The 18,048-nt window shown below is 38.5% G+C and overlaps 1 protein-coding gene across 2 annotated transcripts in view; it reads right to left on the reverse strand.

Annotated features, from left to right (window-relative positions):
• The window catches only part of LOC138693773 (DNA-directed RNA polymerase I subunit RPA1-like), a 126,845-nt gene that overhangs the window by 14,367 nt on the left and 94,430 nt on the right, over nucleotides 1-18,048 (reverse strand). For both annotated transcript variants that reach the window (XM_069817568.1, XM_069817567.1), the window contains exons 17-20: nucleotides 15,605-15,698; nucleotides 10,436-10,560; nucleotides 5,911-6,042; nucleotides 5,295-5,453 (exon numbers count right to left, since the gene is read on the reverse strand). In XM_069817568.1, the coding sequence (XP_069673669.1) occupies nucleotides 5,295-5,453; nucleotides 5,911-6,042; nucleotides 10,436-10,560; nucleotides 15,605-15,698 (510 nt within the window). The remainder of the gene's footprint in view (nucleotides 1-5,294; nucleotides 5,454-5,910; nucleotides 6,043-10,435; nucleotides 10,561-15,604; nucleotides 15,699-18,048) is intronic.

The raw sequence follows: 18,048 nt of genomic DNA on the forward strand, positions 1-18,048 counted from the left end.
AATCCACTAAAATTGAAAAAGCGAAACAATTTCAAAATATATGAGGATTATGCCTACTGTCCTTTTAAAAGGACACATAAGTTTTCGTCATTGTCATGTCGCAATGAATAGATATTTGGAACGCATTGTGGTTTCACGTTATATTTATGTTTATTAGGAGTCATTTGATCTACAACAATTTGTAAAATAATTCCGAACTGTAAAAATATTTAACATTCTTATCTGATTTGCGTCTCGGATGCCATAGCTGAAATAAACGAACAATTCTCACGTCCACATCTCAAACTCAACGATGACCAGAACTCTCATTACCAGTCTTACCACACCTAGCAAGCCTCTAATTAAGACCAGTAATAGTGACACCTGTGAAAAAGCAAATGCGTTAACTGTAGAGAGGGTAATTTGAAACATTGACCACTGTCCTTTTAATAGGACAGTAGGCATATCTGGGTTAAACACTCTTAAGTGCCATCGACCTGGGCTGGGATAGAACCCGCAACCTCGAGCAGAGAAGGCTAGTGCTATACCGACTATGCTACTGGCGCCGACTGGTTGCTGTTGATGAAACAACAAATTCTAAGAGTCGATTTATTGTGAATCTTGTGGTGGGGAAGCTAGAACCTGACAGTGCCTCAAAGCTGTTAGAGAGCTGGACTATACAAATCACTCAACTATTGCGAGATTTGCGAAAGATGGCTTAAAAGTTCTGTGGCCGACTGGAAGGCAAGAGGAGAAGGTACTATAGTCGCGACACTGTTATTCCCAGCGTGACTCCTCCTCTTTCCTTACGTCTTTGGAAGTGAAGGCTAGGCAGGTAGGTAGTATCATTTGCCATTTTTGTTCTTTCGTTGCCAAGCTACCAGACGAGGAATCTATTTGCCACACCGTTAAACATTATCATGTCGTAGCTCCAATGATAATAAATCAAACACACTGTAATTCAGCAAATAATTGAGTGGCAAATAATGTCCTCATGTGCTTTCTGCAAACGCCAACAAAAGAGCCAAAATGGCGGGCGATTATATTAAGTGTTTATCGAGCCTTAGGAAATGCATAACGTCATCATCAGCGAATAATAAGATGCACACGTTTAAATGTAGCCGACCTGCAACGTGATTGGCTGCCGGAAATAAGAGCGACAGGACTATAGTGATGTATTCCGATATGCTTAAAGCTGCAATGGCTCTTAAAGTGTTTACCCCAATGTGCTTGAGCCATAGACTGCAACGTGTTGCTGAAGATATCAGAGCTAAATTTACACAAGTAAACAGATTAATTTCAGTGACAAAATAAAGTTTTTCTAAAAGCCTCACAACAAGTGCTACCTTACAAACAGTAATTGCCAGAGATACTACTGCCCCCAGAACCAGTGTTAACGAGGTGGATAGAAGCAGTTAACTTCTATAGTGAGCATCTAGATGCTGTAAAGACTGTTGTAGATTCTTTTGATCCTGAAAGTGCCGCATCTATTTGTGAATCCCAGACTGCCTTCAGTGACTCCAAAGTGGTCTCCTCAATTGCCTACATCAGGGGCAACTTCAGCTGGCTTCCAGAAAGAATCAAATGTCTAGAAACATCGGGACTTACTCTGCAAGATTCTATTGGTGTCATAGAGGATGCTAAGTGCTGTGCATGAAGAAACTGTTGCAAGTGTATTGAGTAAATTGCAAAGTTTTGAAAAGAAACCCCACGTATTTAACATTTTACAGTGTGTGCCAGAGACCTGCATCAGAGCGAGCGCGGGATATCATTATCAGTCCAGGAAGGCACTGACGGAATGAATAGCGATCATCTACGAATATTTCCGATAAATCACGAAGTAAAGAAACACACCGAGTGATCGGGTCTGAGGACGAGCGCTCAGTGTTCATGAATGCTCTTCCTGTAGCAGTAGGTGAATTGTAGGCTTGTCTGATAGTACGTTTCATCAAAACGAATGTTGAAGATGATTCAATAGTATCGACGTCGATCTCAAGCAGAGGCTCGGACACCGTCTCTGTTGATGGTAAAAGATTACAAGACACGATGTCAAAAGTATATACCGAAAATAAAATTAAATCAGCAGAGTCAGAGTAGTGGAAAAAGAGGGAAAGCAGTTACTAGCTCTGCTTGGACTAAATTCGGAGAAGTAAGGGATAAGATTACCTTAAAGTACATAGGATTGTCCACACCTGTGGAGTAACAGTCAGCGCGAAACCAGGTGGACCGGGTTCGAATCCTGGTCGGGGCAAGTTACCTGGTTGACGTTTTTTCCGGGGTTTTCCCTCAACCCAATACGAGCAAATGCTGGGTAACTTTCGGTGCTGGATCCCGGACTCATTTCACTGGCATTATCACCTTCATTTGATTCAGACGCTAAATAACCTAAGCGTCGTAAAATAACCTACTAAAATAAAAAATAAAAATATTCCCAAGTTAGTATGAGTAAAGTTCATACTACGTCCGAGATGAAACAAAATATATCGCTACTAATTTATTATTTGCATTTCATACATCGATAGACATTTTTAGTTACCACGTATTAAATGTCATTTGTCTGTTTTATATACGTTTTATAGTAATATAACCAAACATTTCATTTGCATTTACAGTAATTATCACGATTAATTGTTAAACTAAGTAGGAATGAAATATATTTATACAGAAAATCATTTCAGGCTATTTCAATCTAAACAAAGAAAAATGTGTAATTAATTAAATTTCCACTAAATATATAATTGTTGAGAACAATCGAATGATTTCTATAATGATTATTCCATTGTAGGATTAAATCATTCGAATGCATGGATGAATTGTTCAATAACATTGCAGTATGTTGATTACTCTTTCTATACGTAGGTCTAGTCTGAGAGCAGCGCTCTTTTTTCTTATCGCCATGTAGGTCAGGTGTTTAATTTAATGAAGATCAGGGTCAGATTCTGGGGCTGTTAGAAGAGTCAGTACGCAACACCCACACAGAACATTCGAAGCTTATCATTCTATTGCTGCGTCATATGATTCTGAACTCGAAGCTCTTATCATCATCATAAAATGGAACATATTCTGTTATGCAAGTACATATTTTGTATAACTTCATATGGCTTGTTGTGGTGGTAAGCAAAGCCAATGAATAATCGAGTGATATTGTGAATATTTCTATTATTTCGAATGGTTTTGATAATCAAATAATTCGAATGAATTCATTCTATTTTTACCAATGCTGTACTACGTAGTACTGCAGCATACTGCTTCGCTTACAGTGGTTGAAGCGAGCGCTCGCTCTGACAGAGGAGCGATCCCCCGGGCGAGCTCGAGCGAGCGGAGGCCAAACCCGAGCTCGAGCGATTACACACGAAGAGCATTCGGTAAAACCGATCTCAGATATCGTTAAGCATCGCTCTCTTGCAGGTCTCTGGTGTGTGCCGAATTCCAAATGGAGATGATGTTGATCCACCCAAGGACATTTCTCCAGGTGAAATTCCTCTCCTAAAATTTGCCCCAGCTACATCATGTGACGTAGAAAGATCTTTCTCTGCATATAACAACATTCTGAGTGACTAATGTCTTTCAATGACCCCAGAGAACATAGAAGAATACATTATTGTTCACTGTGCTACAAAATTTAATGCACGAGGGGGATCCAGGAAATAACGACCGTTTTGTTGTAATAATTAAAAAAAATACTTATTTGAAAAAACAAAGTATGTTACATAACTGAAGCTTCCTTTACTTCTCTACTTAATCACCACCTACATTTAAACATTTGTCGTATCTGTTCACTAGCTTTAGAATTCCCGTGTTATACTCCTCTGCCGCCAGTTCATTAAGCCAGGTGTTCACTGTCTTCTTCAACTCTTCATCACTTCCAAAACGCGTACCACCAGAAAGTCTTTCAGCTTAGTGAAAAGGTGAAAATCGCTAGGAGCAAGGTCTGGACTATAGGGCGGATGATCAAAGATTTCCCAACCGAATTGATCCAGCAATTCTCGAGTTGAAGCAACAGTGTGCGGGCGGGCGTTGTCGTGAAGAAGCACAACTCCTCTCGAAAGCATTCCTCGCCTCTTGTTTTGGATGGCTTGCCGTAGTTTTCGTAAAGTCTCACAATAACGATTTGCATTGATCGTAGTGCCTTTTGGCATGAAATCCAGCAAAAGAACACCTTTGCGATCCCAAAAGACAGTAGCCATGACTTTTTGTGTTGAGAGAGTCTGTTTGAATTTTCTCGGTTTCTTGGGTGATGAGGGATGATGCCACTGACGTGATTGGCGCTTGGTCTCTGGGGTGTTGTGAGACACCCAGGTCTCATCACTTGAATGAAAAGAGAATCCAATACAAGAATAGTGGTTGTCTCATGTGAAAAAAAAAATTACACTTAAGAAGAACAATGAAAAAGCACTATCACATAAACCTTAAAGCAGGACGGACATCAAGTGGTCTTTAAAACAATGCCAGGATGTGAAGGCAATTAAAGAAATAATAGAAGAAAGTTAACGAAGAATTTACACTATAAAAAATTAAATAGGTAAATAAAACTAGTATCAAGATGTCTAAAATAAATCGTATATGAGTAAAAATAATGACCAATTCGAAGAAATTAGTGCCTGTTATAAAACGTATGAACCTTTGATGTTACATTTCGAGAAGAATGGATTGATCTCCAGCCTCGTGATGTTAACAATAAGACATCTAAACAACGATAAGGCCTCTTGGAAGCATTTGAATGCACTTTACTGCATAGCTGGAAGGGGGAGAAGACGGACACATAACAATAGTAATAATAATAATAATAATAATAATAATAATAATAATAATAAAAAAAGGTAAAGGTATCCCCGTAACATGCCATGAAGGCACTTGGGGGGCATGGAGGTAGAGCCCCATGCTTTCCATGACCTCGGCACTAGAATGAGGTGGTGTGGTCGGCACCACGCTCTGACCGCCTTTTACCCCCGGGAAAGACCCGGTACTCAATTTTATAGGAGGCTGAGTGAACCTCGGGGCCGTTCTGAAAGTTTGGCAACGAGAAAAAATCCTGTCACCACCTGGGATCGAACCCCGGACCTTCCAGTCTGTAGCCAGCTGCTCTACCAACTGATAATAATAATAATAATAATAATAATAATAATAATAATAATTTATTTAACCTGGCAGAGTTAAGGCCAGACGGCCTTCTCTAACACTCAACCAGGAGAAGCATGATTATTAAAGGAAAATACAACGTCAATTCTATCTATAACTCAGTATGTCATTTGAAAAACACACAAATTTACTAATTTAAGCATATCTCATAAACATCACTACAATTTTTACAGTACCTGAAAATTTATTCCCTCAGTCTTCAAAGTAAGCCGTTGAGTTTCTTGGTTCACATATGTAATTGCACGCTTGATTAGGGGCACTTCCCAGATGACGGACTTCTCAGAAACTTCAGTCAACAGGTTTGTTAAATCAATTCTTTTGTATTTCACTGGTAACTGCAAAGAATAAATTCATTACAATTGGCTGAAATAAAATTTACATTATTATCTAAGAATTACATATGAACAGCTGCGTGGAAAAAACTTGCAAGCACCAAATTTAAAGTTTTACAGGAACATAAAAAACACATCATGCGTTTTTTCAACAACCTCCTAGATTCTACTGCCTATACTGGAGGTTGTACTTCCATTTTCAAGCAACAGAGTTCGCTACAGTATAAAACAGAGTACGTGAAACTTGTTTCTATTAAATACTGTATTAGGAAAAAAAGTCGCAATGTTTTTCCATTCTGGTATTCATATAGAAAATTTTCAAATAATTTTTCTGTTACATTTTTTTATGTGATAGGTAATTCTTTATTTTAAAGTCCCTTTTCAAAAACAGATATTATTCAGAGATGTCAGAATAATGACAATGGCAATATTAATTGAATAAAACAAATGTAATACTTACAGCAAACTTCACTCTACACCAGAGTTCCTCTTCAGAGTCATAATCATAGTCAGTCACAGTAGCTATTGAGCAGACTACTGCCTTCCGTCTGGCCTCATATTCCGCTGATACTTTGGCCTCTCTCTCTCTAAACTTGAGCAAAGAGACATAAAATGCTATTTTCATATTGTTTGTAAAGGTATATTGTAATTTGTTTTTTAACAGTCGTCCTTATATAATCTATTTTTATGTTTAAAGAATAAATGTGTCACATGCAAATATAAAACACAATAAGCACACGAAAAAATACATGCATCCAAACCAAGTTATAATGTAATGTAATATATAAACATTAATGAAGGTCTTGCTCTGATGGTATTTTATAGATTGACAAATCGAACTGAAACCCTGACCGATTTACTACATGAGCGCTGGCTGTCTTGGGGAGGAGCAAGTGAGAAAGCACGGGGGGAAGGGAGAGAGCACTATGCACTATGTACTTGCAGGTCCACTCACAGTTTGTCAAACCTGCTAACAAAAGCATTAAAAGGTTGACTAGTTGCCTGCAATGCTAGCATAATGGAACCTTCCTAGCCGACAGTTGAGGCAAAAATGAAGAATCCGTTATTGTGGTAATACTGGAGAGTGGTTCTTCTATTGGTCGCGACACCCTCTCAGATATTTACGTGGTGATTGGTGACTGAATGACGAGGAGCGAGGGAGAGAGAAAAAAGAAAGAGAGAGATTCCAGAAGTTGGCGTGTTTTACGGGGTTTCACTTGAGGTTGTCAAACTATACATTTAAATTTTTAATATAAAAACACAAAGAATTTCTTTTTTGTCCAATGGCAGGGCTCTTAACATGTCGTTATTTGTCCTGGCTTTACAAGTGTGCTCATAGATGTCACTAGTGCCGAAAAGCATAGACCACTTAGCTCATCAGAGACTATCCAGAGTGCACCATCGGTGCACTTGTAATGAATGATGACAATGGTGAATTGTTGGGATGTCACCAGATTGAAATCCAATGCTTTTCTATCTCTGGGGACATTTGAAATCCTGTACCTAATGCTAAATACATTTGAACAAATAAGAAACACTGCAGGTGTTTTCAAAGCATGGAATGCAGGATGAGGCCACTTTGAGCAATTTTTGAAATAAGTATTTTTTAAGCAAGTTGCTTAGTAGTATCACTTTTACTGTGAGTTTGTTAGCATTAAGTCTGAAATTAAGCATTTTCAGGACTATGTTTATATGAAAGTTTTTCAATATTTTGTTGTTAGGAATATAATATGTCCCCAAAATATTTGACAGCAATTTGCATACACTCTGTATAATATTGTGCAGTATAACATAGATGTGACAGCCTATGAGGGCAAAGGCTTGCCAGCCAAATGCTGGCTGCCTCAGCAGAGGTGAATGTGTACAGATACGGAATTAAAAAATGGGCCGAGTCTTGGTAACAGTCCTCCTCTATGTAGACAACAAGCTTCGCAACACTGTCCACAAGTAGCATACATTTAGGCGCTCTTGTTTACTGCACATCTGGAACTTGGTAAAATTAGATGGCCCAAATTTTGTTTCTGGATCTATACAACTTTCAGCTGTTTTTTATTTGCTCTGGAGGTCTTGTTTTGAACCTCGCAGAGTGAGGGTGACTGTTGAGTATTGGTGGAATGGTGATAATTATGAGGGAAAATGGGGGGAACCCTCTTACACCTGCTTTGTCCACCACAAATTTCTTCACATCTCAGATGGGATCATAATCGGGTTGCTACAGTGAAAGACACAAGGCCACACATGTTTGGCTTAATATAATATATTAAAGTTATATGCATAATAAGAGGATTATTATCACAAAGATTTTGATTCTCATATGTTCTATTTCTTATTTTTCTAGGAAGTATACTAGTATTATAAGACTCAACTGTTCAAACCTTGATATCTTGTAGTGCAGTGGTTCCCAACCTTTTCCAATGATGTATCACTATTTTCAATTTAGGATATTAGCTCTACCACCAACCAAATTTATTATGGGAAAATGTCACGTATTGTTCTTAGGGTCATAATTTCATTTCCTACGCTACTATACCAATAACTGCTTTATTTAGGCATGTTTAATTAAGAAACAGTCCCTCTTCGAACTTAATCAATGGAATGCTCTATAAAATACACAGAAAAATGCATATAGGTCTAGCCCTACTTGTTACATAACGGTAAATGATTAAATACTAAAAAATTACATCATAAACACGTAGTATCCCTGCTGATGCTAACTAAAATAAACAAACACAGTTTCAGTGTGGAGATTGTGCTTGCTAGCAGAACAGAACTTCTTATGCCAGGTTTCAATTGAGTTAATTTCAGTCTTAAATCAGGTTCAACATTCGGCTTATTCCTGTAATTACTTTTAAAATAAATTAGAGGAAAAAAAAACACATTCACAAAAGTACGCAGTTGTGAACACCATAAAAAGTTTTACAGCCTTTTCTGAGATGATAGAATATTAATTTCCTGTTGCCAACCAAATAAGGATTCTGGCAAGGTGTCGTCAACAGAAAATGGGTCACTGAAGTCACATATTATTGAAATCATTTAACTTAACTGTTCATTGTTTGAAACTTTGAAAGCAGGTATATATTTTTATATTTTATGATAATTCAAATATTTATTTCACACTGTGTTGAAGTGTCACCCAGCAGTGACTCATATATCACCAGTGGTCGAGAACTCGAGTTACCAGATATCTGCTACAGAACAGGGCATATCAAAAGTCAGGTAACACTTTCAATATTTTATTACACAAAAACTACAAATGATAGCACTTTCAAGCACACGTCAGTTTAAAGTCAAACTCTCAAATACTACCGCATAGTTGCATAATTTACCGACAGTTGGCGTTAGTTACAACAATGGCGAATACTGGCGCTGAGCGAGCTTTCTGCGTGTTACAATTTAATACAAACAAGAGTGCTACCGATGTGCAACGGAAATTCCGGACCGAGTATGGAAAAGAAGCACCAAGTAGGAAGGTAATTTACCATTGCTATCGTAAATTTGAAACCACGGGTTGTTTGTGTCCGCAAAAGAGGAGTGGCCGTCTCAGGGTGAGTGAAGTGAACATTGAGCAAGTCAGAGAAGCATTCGTGAGGAAATCAGTCCATAGAGTGTCCCGTGAGCTTCAACTTCCTTCAATGACTGTGGCTATGGAAGCATACACACTGCAGCTTCTGCATGTGCTAAATGAGGATGACAAACGCAAGCGCTACGAGTTTTCTTGCCAGCTACAACAGGCAGCAGATGACGATGACTTATTCAGCCGCTTAATTTTCAGCGATGAAGCGACATTCCATACAAGTGGGAAAATTAACAAGCACAACTGTCGTGTTTGGGGTACATAGAAACCTCACAGAATCATTGAACATGAGCGTGATTCACCAAAGGTGAATGTTTTCTGCGCGTTGTCACAATGAAAACTGTAAGGACCTTTTTTCTTCATTGAGGCTACTGTGACTGGACATTCATATCTGGACATGTTGGAGCAATGGTTGGTGCCTCAACTTAGACAAGATCTCGATGATGATTTTATCTTTCAGCAAGATGCGGCTCCGCCACATTTCCACAATGCAGTTTGTGCTTACCTGAATACGGAGATGTCTGATCGTTGGATAGGACGTGCTGGAGTAAGGGACAGATGTTTCATGACATGGCCACCAAGGTCACCCGATATGACTGCATGTGACTTTTTTCTATGGGGGTACCTAAAGGACAGTGCGTTTGTACCGCCTTTGCCACGTGATTTAGAGGAACTAAAAACCAGAATTCGAGAAGCTGCTGCCACAGAGGATATGTTGAAAAGGGTATGGGAAGAGTTTGATTATCGTTTGGACATCTGCCGAGTCACTCGTGGTTCACACATTGAATCTCTGTAAGGTGTAAACAGAACTTTGAGAGTTTGACTTTAAAATGACGTGTGTTTGAAAGTGCTATCATTAGTAGTTTTTGTGTAATAAAATATTGAAAGTGTTACCGGACTTTTGATATGCCCTGTATATTTGAATCATGTAATTTTATTTTATCACTCAGCAACATTCATTTTATGTGTCCATGTTCATATACAATCTAGTTTTAAATATTTTAATATGTAATCAACTTGTATAATGCTTCCACACGAAGTATTCATATTCTTGTATTGTTACGTGTTCTGAAGATGGCAGCTTATGCCGAAAATGTTTATAACTGTAAATGTTGTAATATTTTGCTAATTATAGTATTGTGATTTTGACGGACATACCTGTACAATTATTCTGTACTTCTGCTTGATACAATATTCACACATTTCAAGATTTAATGTAAAATGCTTTGAGATAACATGAAATCTCAATTATCGATATTCTCAGCTACAGAGCAAAATAATTTGAAGTATGTACAACATAAGCACAAAATGAAAACTGCTTCTATATGCAGAAAACTTCAGTTACGGAGCTTGCATACACAAACACAGACATAAATACCCACATATGTATATGGAAATTAATTATACTTACTGCATCGGAGAACAATTCATGATCTTCTTGTTCATTATCACTTCCATGTTCCCATTCATTTGAATATTCTCTCTTTATCTTAATTTCATCTTCATTTTCATCATTTTCAGCCTCTTCATTTTCAACTGTAAAATAGTTGTGGAACTACGTATTATGTATATTATTATGATATGATATAACATGATATATGATATGATATGGTTTATTCTCACATTAATTTCTCTGGTCCTGCTGGCCCTTTGCATTTCTATATTTGGGCCAGATCTCCGGTTGGGAGCTGGAAGAAGTCTTAATATATTGCAATGGAATGCAGGTGGCCTAAGTTAGATGAAGAAAACAGAATTGTCGAAAATATTAAATGATGAAAAACTCGACTCTTTTGTATAGTAGAGGCTAATATATTATCAGAAAATAATATAAAACACTATGAGATAAAAGATTACACATTTAATATGCTTCCAAAATCTACACAAGTGGCCAGTGGGATATTAGTTTCAACACTATTGATTTTAATTTATTGTGGTGGCAGGCCGAACATTCTAGTTGTGTCTGGCCGCATCTCGGGAGAAGGAAGGCATGGGAAAGTGGAACACGCGACACAGAACATTCCAGAAAATCGTGATAAATAAATAAAACCGCGGGTGCCGACGGAAGCCAGTGTGTGTGAATCAGTAGCGAGAGGGGAGTCAGCCTTGGCAGCGAGTGAGGTGGACCTGAGTTCGAGTTAGTCTTCGGAGCAGTTAGTCAGTAGTAGAGAGAGCCAGCCTTGGGTAGCGAGTGAGGTGGACCTGAGTTCGAGTTAGTCTTCGGAGCAGTTAGTCAGTAGTAGAGAGAACCAGCCTTGGGCAGCGAGTGAGGTGGACCTGAGTTCGAGTTAGTCTTCGGAGCAGTTAGTCAGTAGTAGAGAGAGCCAGCCTTGGCAAGCGAGTGAGGTGGACCTGAGTTCGAGTTAGTCTTCGGAGCAGTTAGTCAGTAGTGAGAGAGAGCCAGCCTTGGCCAGCGAGTGAGGTGGACCTGAGTTCGAGTTAGTCTTCAGAGCAGTTAGTCAGTGGTAGAGAGAGCCAGCCTTGGCCAGCGAGTGAGGTGGACCTGAGTTCGAGTTAGTCTTCGGAGCAGTTAGTCAGTAGTAGAGAGAGCCAGCCTTGGCCAGCGAGTGAGGTGGACCTGAGTTCGAGTTAGTCTTCAGAGCAGTTAGTCAGTAGTAGAGAGAGCCAGCCTTGGCCAGCGAGTGAGGTGGACCTGAGTTCGAGTTAGTCTTCGGAGCAGTTAGTCAGTAGTAGAGAGAGCCAGCCTTGGCCAGCGACTGAGGTGGACCTGAGTTCGAGTTAGTCTTCAGAGCAGTTAGTCAGTAGTAGAGAGAGCCAGCCTTGGGCAGCGAGTGAGGTGGACCTGAGTGAGTTCGAGTTAGTCTTCAGAGCAGTTAGTCAGTAGTAGAGAGAGCCAGCCTTGGCCAGCGAGTGAGGTGGACCTGAGTTCGAGTTAGTCTTCGGAGCAGTTAGTCAGTAGTGAGAGAGAGTCAGCCTTGGGCAGCGAGTGAGGTGGACCTGAGTTCGAGTTAGTCTTCAGAGCAGTTAGTCAGTAGTGAGAGAGAGTCAGCCTTGGGCAGCGAGTGAGGTGGACCTGAGTTCGAGTTAGTCTTCAGAGCAGTTAGTCAGTAGTGAGAGAGAGCCAGCCTTGGGCAGCGAGTGAGGTGGACCTGAGTTCGAGTTAGTCTTCGGAGCAGTTAGTCAGTAGTGAGAGAGAGCCAGCCTTGGCCAGCGAGTGAGGTGGACCTGAGTTCGTGTTAGTCTTCGCAGCAGTTAGTCAGTAGTGAGAGAGAACCAGCCTAGGGCAGCGAGTGAGGTGGACCTGAGTTCGAGTTAGTCTTCGGAGCAGTTAGTCAGTAGTGAGAGAGAGTCATCCTTGGGCAGTGAGTGAGGTGGACCTGAGTTCGAGTTAGTCTTCGCAGCAGTTAGTCAGTAGTGAGAGAGAGCCAGCCTTGGCCAGCGAGTGAGGTGGACCTGAGTTCGAGTTAGTCTTCGCAGCAGTTAGTCAGTAGTGAGAGAGAGCCAGCCTTGGCCAGCGAGTGAGGTGGACCTGAGTTCGAGTTAGTCTTCGCAGCAGTTAGTCAGTAGTGAGAGAGAGCCAGCCTTGGCCAGCGAGTGAGGTGGACCTGAGTTCGAGTTAGTCTTCGGAGCAGTTAGTCAGTAGTGAGAGAGAGTCACCCTTGGGCAGCGAGTGAGGTGGGGATGTTCAAGACCAGTATTGAATACAACTTATAAAACATATATAAAACCACAAATTCTTTATGAACGTGAAAACTAACTTACAGCATCAACAAAAACATTGACAAATTAAAAGTGACATAAGATAATGCTATGATATTAATTACTGGTGCAGTTAAATCTACCTCAGTAACAGCAATGCAAATAATAACAAAGCACTATCCCATAAAAGAGAAGATACATAAAAGATCACTGTTGCAACATGAAAGAATGGTAAGGTTACCACATGACACATACTCGACAAGCTACCAATTCAGGTTCAGAAAATTGAAAACGCGAAATGGGTTTGTAGAGGCAATCCAGGAACTTATACTTATATTTAATTTTAATTTAAAACCAGAAAAGTCCCTATTACATAAATCACCATTACAATGTGACAGTATAAATTATAATACAAATTTATTTAAGGATTTGAAGAAGAAGAAGAATCGTCTACACTTTAATAAATAAAACAAGTTGCTCTTGAAACTATAAATACATTCCAGATGGCTGCAAATATCTAAATGATGAACCAGCCGAGGCTGGGATATATTCCAAATTATTCAATTTTTATTTGTCTACAGGGAGTCCTTCTACTCACTTTGATGAGAAATTGCAGAAATCAACAGGGCATTAACACAACTTATTTATCAAATTAATATGTTCAAAAATGCTGTTATATTTAGCGACTCAATGTCTGCAATCCAAGTCATAGCTTCAATCAATATTCCTATAAATTCCAAAATCGCAGAAATTCAATCATTCATACACATACAGGCAAAACAAAATAAAAACTGTATCTGCAATGGATTCCTGCCCATTGTGGTATTATGGGCAATGAGATTGCAGATTGTTTGGCAAAGAAAGGAACTAAAATATTACAAGTACCCTTGAAAAAGATATCTTATCACTAGAGCTAGGATTCGCATGTAGTAAAGTTAATATAAACATGCAAGCCATGCCCCCACTCCTCACACTTGCCATTCTCGTCATTCAGTACTTCCATTAGTTAGCGCTAAGGGTCTTTAATCCTCTTTCAAAACAGCTCGGGTTTAAAAGCTGCATTGTCTAGTCCTTGTGACTCTTCTTGCAAATCCAGTCTTGTCAACCAGGTTTAAAACCTTCTTAACCGGCATCACATTGACTCAACAATACTCGGCGTCGTTCTTAACTCATATAAATCCTAGCTCTACTTATCACAGTGTCAAATTCTTCATACACACAATTTCAAAACAAAATTCTAAAGAAATTTCAAGAAAACAGTAATAATAAATCTTGTTCAGTATTGCTTACTGAGAAAGAACATTTATACCTGATTCTCCTCAACATGATGCAGTACCAAATTTCGAATGCTAACTGGCCATGACTGTGTAGCAACACACCTGTGCTTAAATGCGACAGGCTCATGTCACTAGATTTAGTGGCATGTAAAAGAACTCCTGCGGGACATTATTCCGGCACACCGGCGATGCTGATATAACCTGGGCAGTTGCGAGCATCGTTAAATAAACCATAATTTAATTTAACTCAAAACAAACAGATTATTTAGTGCAGATAGAACATATTTCTTTGGAGCTATTCTGAAGAACTGTTGAGTCTTTCTTTGTAAGTTAATTAATTTTCTCGTTACTCTGTCTCCTGTAATGTGATGGAATGCATTGCAAATGAATGATCTTTTAAAGGCCCTCTAATTGTTTTATGGCTTTGATGACAAAGAAGCTCCACTGTAGCTATTTGTAAGCAAGTAGAAAAAGTCATTATCAGTAATAATACTTGCTATTTATTTTGAGCAGTTCAACTCATTTAGACTCACTACAGTTTCTCAATAATACAGCAAAATGTCTATATGTTTCGCACTTCTTTTTTCACACTTCTGTTTCCTTCTGAAGTCCTGGCAAAATTCCTATACTTTCTATGTTAATTTAGTTCGGTTATACATTTTTGTTTATGCCTTTTCTTACACGATCATATTTTAAATCTCAAGAGATACGGAACTTGATTTATACATCCTAAATTAATTTTGTTCGAAATTAGATTTGCTTTGAAAATACAGCAACCCACTTTGCAATTCATGAAAACTCGAAGCTGCCCATGCTTGATCTGCTGTTACATTTCGTAATGCACTATGACTAGTCATTTCCCATTGGCTAATCTGTGATGTCGGAGTGCGTTTCCCCTCTTTGAGCAGAGCTGGTAGAGCGCGTGAGGGAGGGTAATGTTGTGTCTCCGCTATTTAAACATTTTCATCCCTTCCACTGCCACTCCCCTTACTTTGCTCTTTTACCTGCGCTTCCCCTCCTAAGACGCTCGAGAGCAGAGACATGTGACGTCACAGAGTTAGCATAGAAATGTATGATGTAAATGAATAAGTTATGGAGCAGTTATCACAATCTGAGAGCATGGCTTATTCCCTGTGGGCAAGCAGTCCAAAAATAATTGACTTTTTTATTGGTAAAATAGTCACATGGGAAGAACAGGGTAAATCAATTTCGTAAAATTTTCTGGACTGCAGTTAGAAATGTAAATTATCAGCCAGTTTTGGCTCTAATCAGCTATTTTTTTAATTTAAATTGTTAACTGCCTCCCATTGGAGGTAGCCCAGAAGGACTCAGTATACTCTCCTACATGAATTTTACAAATAACCTTACATTCTTCAGAAACATGTGCTATAAATTGGAGTAGGCCTATGATAGACTCAAAGATGGCGTAACTCTGAAATTATAAATTTGTCTTGTGAAAATTTTGCTAAATTGATTTAACTCGTTTTGCCCATATAGTCTTCAAATGCTATTTCAGTTGTTATTAAATATCATTTCATTTATAAGTTTTTCTTACTTTTGTGTTTTTTTTTCAAAACATTCCCCCCCTCCCCATAAAAACGTATAAATGAAATCTGTATTAAGTTTTTGAAAACTGAGAAACTAACCTTCTTCTTCTTCTTCTTCTTCTGGTTCTTCATACTCTTGGTTTTCTGTATGTCTCTGTCTAGTGCGAGCCATTGTTGCATCATCATCATCACCCTGAAAAAAATTAGAACACATCTTTATGTTAATCACTCAGCAGGTATGATGTATTCATTCAACTGCTCCATTAAAATTACAGCGCTATGATTTAGAAATATTAGAAGATGATATTCTTATTGATTCATTTTAGGAAAAGAAAGGTGTTTAAAAACTTGGTGTACTTGAAGAAATGAAACAGTATTAATTACTCTGGAAGGAATGCTTTAGGCGAATCATTATCTTTCAGGAAATGCTGACTAATGCAAGAAATCAAATGTTAACTACTGGTCACAATATTATTTATCAAATATTTTAAGTGAGTGATTTACGTGAACTTCTATTTACATCTCGTGCATTAGACATGACTGCATTAGATATGATATGATAACTATAGTCTAAAGATCTATCCAAAAAGATCCAAAACTTTGCAGTGTCTAGCAAGTGGTACAGTCTAGCAATGACTTTCATGAGTTGCTATATTATGGACTGTAATTCCCCGCAACTATGGTCCACGATACAATCATTCAAATTTTGCACTCTAAAACGTGGTACCTCGTTTATCCACATTTTTGCTATACTGAATTTGAAGTTAAGTCACTGCAGCTATCTACGAATGGTCTATGATACTTCTACAATGATCTACAGGACCATAGTTGTGAGAAATTACAGTACATATCTTTTTTTTGTTTTTACACCAAGCCATTTTAGTGAGTGCAGATTTAACATATAGTGACTTTTCTGCTACTTAAAAATGTTGTTGTTGTTTTCTAATGCCATGCGTTTGACAATAAAGTCATTTGACCTCTTGCACTCCAATATTTTTCAAAGATATTATCATGACTAGCCACTGAAGCACAGATTTTGAGGTGTTCCGAATCCATTTCTTGGTTTGAGTTGCACAATGGGCAGTTAGGGGACTGATATATTCCAATTCTAAATGTCTGATATAGGGTAGTGCATGAATGCGATTTTTTTTTTGGCAGGTACTTGACTGTTTGTCATTCACCCATATGAAGCCAGTTGTGTAAACCATTTACAGAGAGAATCATTGTCCAGAGTATCCTACGCTACACCAGTGATGAGATGAGATGATGATGGAGATTTGTTGGCATGCACAAGAGGAACTGGAGCTCCCAGAGAAAACTTCTCCATCACCTCGAACACGGGTTTGACCAACACAAGTTACAAATCAGTGCGTACACTGGGGATCGAACCCACGTCCAGCACTCTAGCCACTAGATCACCACGGTGGTGACTAAGTGTTTAGTGCTGCATCAGATGTATCAGTGCTACAAATGTGGATAGAAGGCAACCCATGGTTAGGACGACCTTCCTTGTTACATAGCTGACGAGATCTCAATTCAAATTAGAGAGACTAACAAAGCAATTATTTAGTCACAGCCAGGACACTCTCTCAGGCCGGCATCTCAAAAATGTTTTTTCTGCGATTTTAACAAAAAATTTGGAAATGTATTATGTTGCAACAAAATATGAGTCATATATTTTGAATAATAACAGTAGCAGAACTGTGCTATGCTGACGTCAGTCAACAATTTCTTATTGAAGGGGTTGTTTACAAGGACAAGTTCAATGACATCCTAAGAAACATACTTCATGTTTGTTCTGTTTTTCCAATTAACTCTTTACATGAATCACGATTTTCTTCAAATTTAAACTTCGAAATCTCATGATAGCATTAATAAGTTTATTCGAAACTATTAATAACTGTGGCCGCCATTTTGTTACTGATATAGTACATTAAGAAGTCTCAAATGTCTGGTCAGTAGCTAAGTAAGGGGGTAGATAGATATTTCTTTTTTTATTTAACCGATATTAATCATATTATTATGTATGGAATTTTTGTTTTCAACGCATACAGATCTGTGTTACATATTATATTAATGGCTCCTGCTTCATGAAAGATTCCACCAAAGCCAGTAAATCAAGAGTAGCCAAGTAGTTCCCTTTATTACATGAACATTGACTTTTCTGATGACCTCTGAACAGCAATTCCTGAATACTTCAATGACAAGCAACGTCTAGTAATCTGCTGACAATTTTCCTATTTTTTTTAAACCATTTCATTGTGTTTAATGGCCTCTGAAGTGGCATGGTTGATACGGCACCACCCTAACATATGAAATTTCTCGGTGCACTTTATATGATTCCCAGATGCTGCGTGTTCTTTAGCTTTTTTTTTTTTTTTTTCGAAATTGTTTATTGTTTTTCTGCGCCAAGAATCTTACCCGTCAATGCCAAATATCAAACAATAAAAACACATTAGCTTTTGTTCATGACCTTTACCAGTTCCACACAACCACTGATATTTATTATACCAGCTTTTCTGAAATTTTCGAACAAATTTTCC

This window comes from Periplaneta americana, unplaced genomic scaffold (assembly GCF_040183065.1).
Source record: "Periplaneta americana isolate PAMFEO1 unplaced genomic scaffold, P.americana_PAMFEO1_priV1 scaffold_21, whole genome shotgun sequence".
Classification (NCBI taxonomy): Eukaryota; Metazoa; Arthropoda; class Insecta; order Blattodea; family Blattidae; genus Periplaneta; species Periplaneta americana.